This window comes from Rhineura floridana, chromosome 2 (genome assembly GCF_030035675.1).
Source record: "Rhineura floridana isolate rRhiFlo1 chromosome 2, rRhiFlo1.hap2, whole genome shotgun sequence".
In the NCBI taxonomy this organism is placed as follows: domain Eukaryota; kingdom Metazoa; phylum Chordata; class Lepidosauria; order Squamata; family Rhineuridae; genus Rhineura; species Rhineura floridana.
The window spans coordinates 108,313,157-108,327,099 of record NC_084481.1 but is presented as its reverse complement, the minus strand read 5'-3'; the positions used below and the strand labels follow the sequence as shown (position 1 = coordinate 108,327,099).

General features: G+C 40.2%; 1 protein-coding gene across 2 annotated transcripts in view; it reads left to right on the top strand.

The window, feature by feature from the left end:
* Positions 1 to 13,943, top strand: part of CHID1 (chitinase domain containing 1) — a 151,026-nt gene that overhangs the window by 132,142 nt on the left and 4,941 nt on the right. Inside the window, exons 11-12 of one of the 2 annotated variants that reach the window (XM_061610081.1) lie at positions 12,307 to 12,387; positions 12,855 to 12,947. In XM_061610081.1, the coding sequence (XP_061466065.1) occupies positions 12,307 to 12,387; positions 12,855 to 12,894 (121 nt within the window). In that variant the 3' untranslated portion in view covers positions 12,895 to 12,947. Of the gene's footprint in view, positions 1 to 12,306; positions 12,388 to 12,854; positions 12,948 to 13,943 lie in introns of those variants that run through there. The other variant, XM_061610077.1, reaches the window with a different exon arrangement.

Sequence of the window (13,943 nt, the reverse complement as noted above, 5' to 3'; positions counted from 1 at the left end):
CTGTTGTAAACCACCCTGTCCAGATCTTGTAAGCTCAGGTCTGTGGCTTCCTTTATGGAATCAATCCATTTCTTGTTCGGTCTTCCTCTTTTTACACTCCCTTCTCTTTTCCCCAGCATTATAGTATTTTCTAGTGAATCATGTCTTCTCATATGTATCCAAAGTATAACAACCTCAGTTTCATCATTTTAGCTTCTAGTGATAGTTCTGGTTCAATATGTTCTAAAACCCAATTATTTGTCTTTTTCGCTGTCCATGGTATGCACAAAGCTCTCCTCCAACACCACATTTCAAATGAGTTGATTTTCTTCTTATCCACTTTCTTCACTGTCCAACTTTCACATCCATACATGGAGATCAGGAATACCATGGTCTGAATGATCCTGACTTTAGTGTTCAGTGATACATCTTTGCATTTGAGAATCTTTTCTAGTTCTCTCATAGCTGCTGTCCCCAGTCCTAGCCTTCTTCTGATTTCTTGACTATTGTCTCCATTTTGATTAATGACTGTGCCAAGGTATTGGATCATCCTTGACAAGTTCAATGTCCTCATTGTCAGTTTTGAAGTTACACAAATCTTCTTTTGTCATTACTTTAGTCTTTTTGATGTTCAGCTGTAGTCCTGCATTTGTGCTTTCCTCTTTAACTTTCATCAGCATTCGTTTCAAATCATTACTGGTTTCTGCTAGTGGTATGGTATCGTCTGCATATCTTCAGTTATTGATATTTCTCCCTCCAACTTACACACCTCGCTTCATCTTGGTCCAATCTTGCTTTCCGTATAATATGTTCTGTATATAGATTAAACAAATAGGGTGATAAAATACATCCCTATCTCACACCCCTTCCGATGGGGAACCAATTGGTTTCTCCATATTCTGTCCTTACAGTAGCTATTGTCCACAGTATAGGTTGCGCATCAGGACAATCAGATGCAGTGGCACCCCCATTTCTTTTAAAGCATTCCATAGTTTTTCATGATCTACACAGTCAAAGGCTTTGCTGTAACCTATAAAGTACAGGGTGAATTTCTTCTGAAATTTCTTGGTCCATTCCATTATCCAACATATGTTTGCGATATGATCTCTGGTGCCTCTTCTTTTTCTAAATCCAGCATGGAAATCTAGCATTTCTCACTTCATACATGGTAAGAGCCTTTGTTGTAGAATCTTGAGCATTACTTTACTTGCATGGGATATTTAGGCAATAGTTCGATAATTACTGCATTTGCTGGGGTTCCCTTTCTTTGGAATTGTGATATATATTGAAGGCTTCCAGTCTGTGGGCCATTGTTTTATTTTCCATATTTGTTGACAATTTTTTGTCAAAATGTGGACAGATTCCGTCTCAGTAGCTTGTAGCAGTTGAATTGGTATGCCATCTGTTCCTGGTGATTTGTTTCTTCCAAGTATTTCAAGAGCAGCTTTCATCTCACATTCTTAAACTTCTGATTCTTCTTCGTATGGTTCCGCCGTGAATGAATCTGTCATCCTTGCATCTCTTTTATATAATTCTTTTTTTTTAATAATTTTTATTCAAATTTTTCCAAAAACAAACAAAACAAAGTCAAAAGGACATAACAATACAACAACAAAAAAATGAAAATAAAATAGTTGACTTCCGATTTGTCGCAGATCAGCTATAAGTATATAATATACATCAAACCTGTCCCTTAATGTATACATACGGAATCCCTTTTCTCCATAAGCTGTCTTAATTAATCGTCAAATCCCAGTATCATCATTTTATTTTGATCTTTCAACAAAAAGTCTAAGAGAGGCTTCCATTCCTTAAGGAATGTATCTTTTATATAATTCTTCAGTGTATTGCTGCCTTTTATTTTATCTCAGTCAGTCAGTGTGTTCCCCTGCTGATTATTCAACATCCCTACTCTTGGTTTGCATTTCCCTTTGATTTATCTGATCTTTTGGAATAGGGTTCTTCTACCTTTTTTGTTATCCTTTTCTATTTCTGTACAATATTGTAGTAGTTCTCTTTGTCTCTATCACTGTATCATTGCATTTAGGGTTCTAACTTTGTTTCTCTCTCCTTTTGCTTTTGCTTTCCTTCTCTCTTTAACCATTTTAAGAGTTTTGTCAGTCATTCATTTATGTCTTTTTCTCTTTTTAATTAGAGTTATTGTCTTTTTGCATTCTTCCCTGATAATGTCTCTGACTTCATTCCATAGTTCTGGTTCTCTGTCAAATAAGTTTAAAGCCTCAAATCTGTAACTTATTTGATCTTTCTATTCGTCTGGGATGGTATTAAAATTGTATTTTGGCATTATGATTGTTTTATTCTTCTTTAGCTTTACTCTGATTTTCAATATTACAAGTTCATGATCTGTACCACAGTTTGCTCCTGGTCTTGTTTTCGCAGAAAGTATGGAACTTCTCCATCTTCTCCTTCCAATTATATAATCAATTTGATTCCTATATTGACCATTTGGTGATGTCCACGTGTACAGTCGTCTTTTTGGTTGCTCAAAAAATGTGTTCGCAAGAAACAAATTATTAGCTTCACAGAATTCAGTAAGTCTCTCTCCTGCTTCATTTTTATCTCCTAATCCCCATTTCCCCACAGTTCCTAGTTCTTCTCTGTTGCCTACTTTTGCATTCCAGTCCCCCATGATTATCAGACCATGCTGTTTTGGTGTGTGATCAACTTCTTCCTGTTTTTCTGTGTAAAATCTCTCCATTACTACTTCTTCTGTGTTTGCCATTGGAGCATAGACTTGGATGATGGTTATATTGATAGGTTTCCCGTTAAGTCTCATTGATATCACTTGCTCACACCTTGCTTTATAGCTCCTAATTGCTTTTGCTACATCACTTCTCACTATTAAAGCAACCCCGTTTCTTCTTATTTCTCATTTCCTGCATAAACTATTTTGTAGTTGCCTGATTGAAAATGTCCCATTCCCATCCATTTTAATTCACTCACTCAAAGTATTGTAATGTCGATGCGTTCCATTTCTTGCTTGACAATTTCTAACTTTCTCTGGTTCATGCTTCACACATTCCATGTTGCTATTGTGTATGTCGTACAACTCCAGACTCTCCTTTTGCATCTGTGTGCATCAGACTCTGGGCTTCCTTTCGGCTGCGTCATTAGTCACAGCACTACTTGTGCTTGTCCTTTGTTCTTCCCCAGTAGCTCGCTGAGTGCCATCTGACCTGGGGGTCTCATCTTCCAGCACTATCTTGTGTTGTATTTTGGATACTCTGTTCATAGTGTAAGCAGAATTTATTTATTTATTTATTTATTCTATTTCTATGCCGCCTTTTGACCAATGGCGCCCAAGGTGGCTCACAAAAAAAATAAAATAAACACAAATACAAAATACACATCAGAAAAGAATACAGTGCACAAAAATTCAAACAACAAAATATTAACATTGTTTAAAAAACAAGGTTCTTTACAAGCCTGGAGATAATCTGTCCTTAAAATGTAGCACTGCCACTCCAAGAATTTTAGTCCTCAAACATTGAGCAGCTGTTGTAAAGGATTTGCTCACCAACACCATCGGATTCTTGCCCAGAATCATCATCCATAGACTTGAAGTAGAACTTGTAGTTGGGCCAGTTCAGGAGTGCCTTGAAGTCGCCCAGCGTCACCCGCTCGTCTGGGATGAGCGGCTTCACCAGGTACGGCATCTCCTGGTTGTCCAGATGGTAGATGATCTTGGTCTCTGCCGCCGCCATGGCCGCCACCGCTCCTCATGGAGGAATCCTCGGGCAGAAGGCTCCAGGTGCCGCCGGCCAAGCCCAGGCCTCTTAGTACAGAAGCAGCCCATCCCGGCGCCGGCTGCGGCAACGAAGGAAGGCAAGCTGCTTGCTTGCCTGTCCGCCTTGCTTTCTTCGCTTGCTCAGTCCGGGGGCCTCTCAAGCCAGGGGGGCGGCCCCTGCGGGCCAGGTAGGCCTTGCACTTCCTGGTCTCTCACCCGCCTTGTTCTGCGGAGAGCGTCCGGTTGATTGTTTCCGGTAAGACGTGTTTTTACTCGCTCTTGTCTTTTTAGATACGTGCTTTTTAAATTCTTTATTCTATTTATTTTTATTTTTCCTTTAAAATGGGACTTTAACTGCTGATGACCTATACGAGTGGGCTTTGATAACCTGGCAATTAAGTTCCTTTATATGCTGTATTTGATGCCTGCTAACTACCTTCTGCTCTCGAGTTAAAGGAGCTGAATGCCATAAATCTTCGGCTATAATTCATTCCACTTAGAAACTAACACTGATGGAGGAAGTCCTTGAGATAAATGGTTCCAACTAGAAAAAGACTCCAGGAGTTGGGAGTATCCCCTGTGGGTGACGTTATGGCAAGCAACCTTCAAACAAAAATTACGAATTTCTTTCCATATCTACAAGACTCTGTGAAATCCTTAACACAGCCGCAAAGAGCTTTGAATTCCAAACTCCTGCCAGATACTCCCCAGGACTGGTCGTTAGACCACCCTTTTTTATTAAATCCTTACGTTGCTTCTACAACAACTAAAAGCCTGGCAGAGGAACTGGAAGATGCCAGCTTAAATTATACTATAAATACACCAAATCTAACAATATTAACAAACAATGGTCCTCCTTCGGAGATAATTACCATTGACTCATATCAAGAATCTCAAGGGCAACAAACTCCCCCCCCCCCGAAAAGAGAACAGAGGAGAATGACACAAACTATTTAATCACTAATGCCCCAGGGGCTTCATGCTTGGGCTGGAAGGAGCTATTGTACAATGAACTGAGCTCTGTTAAAAATTATATTGCTGTAACCAACAGCTTGCTCAATACGTTAGTTGAAGCGTTGGGACCTCATTTGTACAATGAAAATAGTGACCAGGGGACATCGGTAATGCCATCATCTGCTCATGAGCATCAAAAATTGCTTACAGGGGGAATTAATAAGCGCAAGACTAGGACTCAGCAAAATCACCCATGGTCAAATCAAAATCAGAAAAAATCAAAGAACATCAAGAACTCTAAATGTAGTTCATTAAGGAAAATGAACTTCAAGACTTTGTTTAAAATATTAGATGCTCATAAGCCGGAAGCTAATAAAAAGGAACAAGACCCACCTCAAAATCAAAAGAGCCTTGTCCTTACACCTGATTCTACTAAAGAGAATATGGGAGAAACCCCCTTACAGCAGACGCTATTATCGGAGACTGGACCATCCTCCTCTAAATATTTGACTTTAAACAATTTTGATCCATGGAATCTAGTACTACAGCCAGAAAAGCTAGTAGTTACGTACCATCCTAGGACTTTCGGCCGTCGGCCTCCTTTTCCGAGCATTCCATTTTTGGATTATTGTTTTGGTCTATTGTTCTCTGAAACTCACCGCATAAATTATATCAAATATATGACAAACATATCTCTCAAGCCAGGTGACTGGCGGCTGATTATCACTTTTCATACATCGACTTTTGCCAACCAGATTTTTCATGCAAGAGAAAAGTTAAAGGAACGGGGTTTAACTTTACAACGATATTATATCAACAGCGCACTGCCATTACCGTTGGTAAGATACCAACCAAAAGTTTCCAGACCGTCAATCATCGAGTCTGAGATGCCTTCCATTGATGCCAACCAATCGAACCTTCAACAGTTAAACCCTGCTCAGCCAGTGCGATGCCGCCCCTTGCTCAATGACCCTCAAGTGATGTCAGCTTTTATGCTGGAACTGGAGCCTGAGGAAATGCAACTTACTGAACTATACCAGTCACCTACCAGAGACTGAGAGATCAATGATTATTGATAAATTATATCATCTAATTCAACGTTTGGAAGCCGTGAAACCTACAATGAATCAGAAGAAAGAGCATTGTATTAGCAATCTAAATGCGGCTGCAAATCCGCTTTCAAAGCCGCTAAAGTCCCATACAGTATCCCCTAAAGCTCCCACCTACAGTAACATAAATAAACCGCTCCAGGGAGGAGAGGATTGGATAAAGTCAAGATTCTTGGACCTTGGGGAATTGGCCTCTCCGACCCGGCACCCACAGCCGGATAAGTGAGCTTCTCAATCTCCTGTTCGTCAAATCAAATCAGGAGCTGTTTTTATGGATGTTACGGGATCTTTAAATAAGATCACAGAGTTAAAATGATATCATTCTTCCCAAACAAATCTATTATATGATAAGTTTCCAGTCCCAGCTGTAATACCCTCTGGGCTGCGCCAGAATGTTTCACCTATATCCAAGTATGTACTACACTTCTTATCTTGGAATATAGCAGGTTGGACTGCTAAACAAAAGAACCCGGATCTGATTGCTTACCTGAACAAATTTGATATAATTTTTCTCCAAGAAACGTGGTGCACCCAAAATCTAATATTGGATGGCTTTTCTATTATTTGTCTACGTGCGGTTTATTCCCAACCTAAATCAATGGGTAGAGCAAAAGGTGGCCTGGCACTATTGATTTCTACCGCATTGTCAGCACATTTTAAAAGCATTCACTCATGTAAAAACATAGCTATGGGGGCCCTATTGTCGTATAATACCATATCACTTCTGTTAGTCAATGTCTATATTCCTCCATACTCCGCCAGGGAATTAAATGAACAAGCTTGGGAAGACCTAGAAAGATACTTAACAGAACTTGAGGTCTTATTTCCTAAAGCCTTTTTTATCATCATGGGTGATTTCAATGCTAGGACCGGCCCCAATAATGATGCATTATTTGCATCGAATCTTTGGGGGGGAGAGGATAATGATCAATATGCTTCTACCCATGTTAGGGTTTCTAAGGATATTAAGATAAATTATGGAGGCATCTGCCTAACACGTCTGATTGGCAGTCATAATCTCATAATGCTGAACGGTCTCAGACTGGTAGATCCATGTGCAGAATATACTTACATCTCTGGCCGAGGAAGCAGTGTCATCGACTATGTCTTAATTTCGCAACACTTAACCTAATTATGGTGGGCAATAGACAGGACAGCGACCATCTTCCCTGAATATTCTCTATAAAACTTCCAGAAAGGGGACGTTTGGATCTAGAATATAATTCAATGACAAACTCAGCATATTTTATACATAAAAGGACCATTTGGTGCCCTTCCGTAGATACAAAGGCGGCAAAAAATTTTACCTCCTCTCTAGGAGTGGCCTTACAGGAGCGAATAATGAAAGCTACAGACCCCCACACTATATTAATAGATTACGCTATTTTGATCTCAAATTTAAAAATGACCTTAGTGCCCAAACTTTCTCCACATAGGGTAATCTACAGAACAGGTTTTCCTAGATGGTTCGATAAGGACTGTCTTGCTCTCAAGAGACAACTAAGGCAGTCCTATCTACAATATCACCTTCAAAATACCAATATTCTTCCTTCTGAATATTTTGCCATCAAAAGGAAATATAAGGCAACGATAGCCGCCAAAAAAAGGCAGGCTGTTCAGGAAGGGTGGAAGGCCTTAATACAAGCCTCTCGACATAAAAACTCGAAAACCTTCTGGAAGCTTGTTTCTGGAGATATGAGACCTCTAAACTCTGCCCCATGTAGCATCCCCATTTATGGAAACAATATTTTACTGATAATTATGAGGATACATGTTGCATTTCCTCATCCCTTAACCTAACAAATCTACCAGTTTGGACATCTGTCACTCAAAAGGAAATAATTGATCTGATTGGCAGTTTAAAACCAGGCAAAGCACCTGGTTTTGATAACATACCCCCTGAACTGTTGAAAGTATATCAGGTGGGCTCCCCTGTTGGCCAACCTGTTTACAATAATAAATAAATTTGGATACCCCTCTGAGTCCTGGTTAGAAGCCATAGTTATTCCCATTTTTAAGAAAGGGATTAGAGAAGATCCTGCGAATTATAGACCAATCAGCCTTCTCTCTGTAATCGGCAAACTCTATGCCAGCTACTTGAAAGGGAGACTTTCTACATGGTTAGAAGAGGAAAATATTTTGTGCTGGGAGCAGGCGGGCTTTAGGAAAGGCAGGTCTGTGATTGATCACTGTGTAATCTTAAATCATCTAGCTGAAAAATATAGGAATCGATGGGGCAATGGCCTATATGTTGCATGTGTTGATTTAAAATCCACTTTCGACTCTATCCCTAGGGAGAAATTATGGGTAAAACTTGCAAATACTACAATTGACAAAAGACTTCTTTTCTTAATTATCCGATTGCACCAGCATACATCCTTTCGTGTTAGATGTGGCCGCGAGGGGGGTCTGACAAACTCCATTTTTACAACAAAAGGAGTTAGACAAGGTTGTATCCTAGCCCCTCTTTTATTTAACCTTTTTATGAATGATTTAGCAATTAGGTGTCATTTGCCAGATTTTCATCCCCCCAAATTAGCGACTCAGCACTGCCCCCTACTGTTATATGCTGATGGTGCCGTCCTTTTATCTCTATCTAAAATCGGTTTAAAACGACTATATCGAGCCTTTATGTTATATTGCCAGGAAAACCAGCTGACTATAAATTTTCCCAAAACTAAAATTCTAGTTTTTACTAAGCGTTCCTCAACTTCTGAATGGACGATCAATACCCACCAAATTGCTCAGGTTACCCAATTTAAGTACTTAGGCATCTTATTTCACTCATCATTGTCCTGGGTTCCCCATATTCGAGCTGCTATTACAACTGCACGAAACTCAGCAAAGGGCATTTTACGATATTTTTTTATAAAAGGAGGACAATATATTCCGGCAGCTCTACAGGTTTTTAGATCTAAAATAATTCCCCAACTTCTATATGGAGTTCCGTTATGAATTGGTGCCTTCGATTCCTCTGTAGAGGCTGTACTTTCAATCTTTCTCCGACAAATTTTTGGTGTTCCAAATTGTGTGCCATCTGCAGTCCTTAGATTGGAATCTGGTCTAATCTCGCTTGAGGCTCAAGCGTGGACTATAGCTTTTAATTATTGGTCTAAATTGTCATATGAGTATTCTTTTGGCTATCCTCTACTTTTGCGGGAGGATCCTTTTTCCTCCCTATGGGCTAAAACGTTTTCCACTTATCTTGCAACTATAGGTTTTTCTTTAGAGTATCTATCATCACAAGAGCCAGTAGCAGCTAAATATTCTATTCTGGCCCGGATCAGAGATATAGACTTTCAATGCGCAGTTACGGCAGCCACTTCAACATGTTCCCCCATACACTTTGGCCTGAGTTATGAGCCGTTGATACGTGCCTCTTATTTGGAATTTCTCACGGTCCCTAAATACCGCCTAGCCTTTACTAAGGCCAGATTTAACTGCATAACCTCTGTGCTGTTAGAAGGGAGATATCGGGGCTTAACGTATAAAAATCGATTGTGCCCCTGCAATGCATGCGATATTGAAACTCTTTTTCATGGTTTTTTTGAGTGCTCACTATATATTATTGAACGTTCTAAATTTATAATTCCAGTTATAAAAAAGTTTCCTCATAAGCTGCTTGATCGCCTACTTCTCTATCTTTTGTCAGCCTCAAACAGAAATTGCACCTTATCTGTTGCCAAATTAATTTTTACTGCCCAATCTATACGAGGGAAGATCTCCTCTCCTGATGGATTGGCTGCATTTTTGTAACACTGCAATATTGTTTAATTTGGACAGTTATGTATTGTATTTTATTTGAATGTATTGGGTCTATGACTGTAATAATAAATACGAATACGAAAAAAAAGCCCGGGCCTGTTAGTACAGAAGCGGCCCATCCCGCCGCCGGCAGCAGCAACGAAGGAAGGCAAGCTGCTTGCTTGCCTGTCCGCCTTGCTTTCTTCGCTTGCTCAGTCCGGGGGCCTCTCAAGCCAGGGGGGCGGCCCCTCTGGGCCAGGTAGGCCTTGCACTTCGTGGTGTCTCACCCACCTTGTTCTGCAACCAGATGTCGGCACCGCCAGCCAGGTCTCAGCGCTTGTTGTTGACATCTGTGTGGCCTTCGGTCGGAAGACTGGGAGAAGCTTCCCCCGTTTCGCACAAAGCAGTATTCAGAAGTGGTTTACCATTGCCTTCCTCTGCGTTTGCATGCATCTTAGTCTGGTATCTCAGCTTTGACCATTCCTCTTTGGATGCCCCTGCTAGGATAGCCTCTTGGTCTAGACTCCTGATGGCATTCTCTCAGCTTCTTCGACACTCTCAAACCCTCTCACCATGTTGACGTGTGCATCCTAGAGGGGGGCTGCCAACATAGTGAACCCATAAGGTTTACCTTTAAACACCAGTTATAATGGCTGTAGTTCTGTTTAGAGTTTAATTTTTTATAAATTAAGTTTCTCCAATGTAGAAAAGACTAGTTTTCCATTTCTGCATATATACAGTTTTGATTGAAATTTCAGGATGAGCAAGGCTGATTATTATTTGATGGAAATCAGTTTAATGTCTATTGCATCTAAAATGAAAGTGCTCTAGGAAGATATATATTTAAGGTTGATTGCTCTGAATGTAGTGATGAACAGAGGAATTTCTGTTATATTAAAACCTTATATTGATGGGGAAGATAGTTTCTTAACACAACTTAGAGAAAATAAAAGGGGATAGAATGGGTAGGGCAATGTTCCTGTGCTTCAAGTACCTTCAAAGTGCCCATGAACACCAGCTCTCCACCTTGCAAAGGGGTGGGTGGGAATTGTCCTGCAGTTGCACTGCATTTCAGGGGTATCTGGAGTACTTCAATGCAAGAGAGGGAAATGATCCTGATCCTCTCCATCTGTAAGCTGAAAAGAAGGGGACGAGGCTTTTGCATTGCACTTTTTTCCAGGTTCCAATTCAAGGTGTTGGTATTAACCTTTAAATCCCTATACGGTCTCGGCCCAGTTTATCTAAAGGAGCACCTACAACGCCACCAATTATGCCGCCTGACAAGATCAGCCGCACAAGGCCTTCTCTCAGTCCCGCCAACCAAATTAGCTAGATTGGCGGGAACTAGACAGAGGGCCTTTTCAGTGGCGGCCCCCACCCTCTGGAACTCCCTTCCACAAGATCTTTGGCACGTCTCTTCCCTGAATATGTTCCGCAAGGCCTTAAAGACCTGGCTTTTTCAACAGGCTTTTGAGACTTCTGGGGAGGCTTAATGTTCTTATGATCGAAACGCCTCCTACCCGGTATTGTTGTTATCTTAATTTATATTATATTGTATTTTATTGTATTGTATTTTGCTGCATTTTACTATATGTACGTCGCCTAGAGTGGCCACCGGCCAGATAGGCGACACATAAATTAAATTTTATTATTATTATTTATTAGGTGCCTTGGAGGCACAGCACCAAGACAAACCCCATACTTCCTCCCAACTTTGGAGCTGGATGTGGGGAGGCAGGGACTAACCCTACAGTTCCATTCTGCTTCCAGGCACCTCCGAAGTGCAGCACAACAGCAGAAGCAATCCCTGTTTCTTCTGAGCGCCAAGGTTGGGGCTCCTCATCCTCACCATGATGAGCATGAAATTCTGGACCCCTCCCTTTACACAAATGGTCTTAGCGCCGCCTTCATATGCTTTCTGGGTTTCCAGCTATTACAAGGTTCACTACACACACAGTCCTTTTAGGACTAGGATTTTATTCTGTTTTGAAAGTCCATAATTTCCTATGGTGGTGATTCTCAAACAGGAGATTTTGCTAACACTAAAATAAAATGCAGACTTGCAAACAGGGTGGCCATACTGAAAAGAAAGCTGTGCAAAAGCATTCAAACAAAGCAAAGGGTGAAAGTTTGTTTTGATGAATTTTGACACAAAGGAGTACTATTCATCTTCAAAGAACATTTGTCTTTTTTTTTAGCACAGTAGAGGGCATGGTATCAAGGTCGTACACTTGGGAAAACAATGGAGTAAGGTACTTGCAAAATGGAATTGGAAAGGAGGAAGCCATACACCATCATAAGGTGCTTATTTGTAAAAGATCATATTACCCGGTATTGAACTGGAAATGGAAGCAGATGAAAACAAGCTCAAATGTCACTATTTTTTTTCAATGTATAAAAGAAGGAGCTCAGAATATTGATGTATATAAAATTTGATTGGTTTCACACACACCCAACGATGGGGGAGACAATTTTTTAAAATTCCTTTTCAAACACTACTAGAGGTCATGTAATGAAATTAGAAGAAAAGAGCAAATGTTTGGTCGTGCTATGAATGCACCTCTTTACAATATTAAAAAAAACCCTTGAGCAAACTATTTTGTGCTGGATGAGAATGAGGAGCTACATGGCATGACTGATGCTGTACATAACAAGCCCAACTATATAAATGTGTGGCTGCAAGATGTCATTTTTCATTATAAAATTACTATTGTTATGTATACATTCTAGAGAAAAACCTTGCATTCTATTCTTTTTGTTTCTCTTTTTCAGGTATATAGAAATCTTGAAGGAACATAAACCTAAACTTGTTTGGGATGAACAAATAGCTGAACACTACTTTGAATACAAAAAGTGAGTTGCAACTGTTAATTGCTTTTTTTCCTCTCTAATATTTATTTGTTTGTTTGTTTTTAAACAAATTCATGGGAGAAGCTGCATCCAGATCTTGGGTGAGAGGAATAAAATATGTTATTTTAAAAAGCAAGAAACTACATGATAACTATGTTAGCTTCTTAAAGCAATTTCCAGTGTCATTAGTCAATAGAAGAATATTGCTACCTCTACATTAGATAAGTGCCAATCCTTTAAACAAAATAAGAACATTCAGTGAGAAATTATTATGAAACTATCATTGATTTTAATAGCAATCTAGTTAGAGTTATGCACATGAATCAGGATCCATTACATTGTGTTGTAAATTTTAGTGGAAATTAGACACCAACCTATTCATACATCCCCCTCCTTTATTTTTTTTTAGTCAAAAAGTAGCTTTCAGACCCTCTTTTAGAGTACTTAAACTAGCCTCTTCTATGTTGCAGGAAAAGCCCCCATCTGGAATGCATTCCTGATCCGAATTAGGAGCCCTCCTCCAGTTTCCTACAGAAAATCAACCACTCCTTGGCTGCTGTTTGCTCCCAGATGTGCTGTGTGCAGTAAACAACATCTCTGGGTGCAAACAGAAGTATTGGGAAGCTAGTTTAAGCAAGCTTTTGAAAAATTTTGAATAGCGTAATGTGTAGTTTGACCTTAAGTGCATCATTAGAAGACTGGATGTCAAGAGAGATTGAAGTTAAGCAGAACGTGGGTGTATGTGTGTATTTGTCTTTAGTTCCTTTTTAGGGCACACCTCAGAAAAAAAAGTGAAGCCTGATATCTGGCATTCTGCCCCCACCTCCTTTCTGAGCAGCTGCCATTCTGCCCCCTCCTTTACTTCCATTAGATATTGACCACCAGACTATATAGTGGTTTGACCAAAGCAATGAAGATAAAATGCGAAGTGAATTCCTTTCCCACTCCACCTTTTTTCACTTTAGAGAGATCTGGCCACCCACACAGCAGAAAAGTATGCCATCGTGAAGCATCTTATCAGGGCATCATGTCCTTCTGCAGTTGCTGAGAAGTCTAGACTAAATGCAAAAAGCACAAAGAAATAAAATAATAAAAGTTCAAACAACTTAAACTTACCTTCAAGATTATTTTCCCTTCAATCAGCTGTTAATTATATCTAATAGGCAAAAACCCGTTGCTGTTTAAGAACGTACCTATAGCAAACAGATATTTCCATCAAAATTTAAAAAGCAAGGAAATTGGGCAGCTATAGTGAATGCACCAGTGGAGCAGGAGACCTGACGTCCTCTCTGAGATATTGTACTGCCCTATAAATTTGTAAAAATGCAAACATAATTTGGGTTGGTCTTTCACAGTCCAATCCACTTGCTGTGTAGCTTGGAAGAATTTGGTAACGTGCCTCTGAGCATATGGTGAATGGTGGGAACACCTGCAATCAGGGCCGGTTCTAAAGGGTGGTTAGGTGGAGCACTGGCCCGAGGGCCCCTGGAGCTACAGGGTAACAGGGGGACCCTCAGTGGCCCCTTCGCTCCCCTTACGTGATCCGCGGCTATCCACGG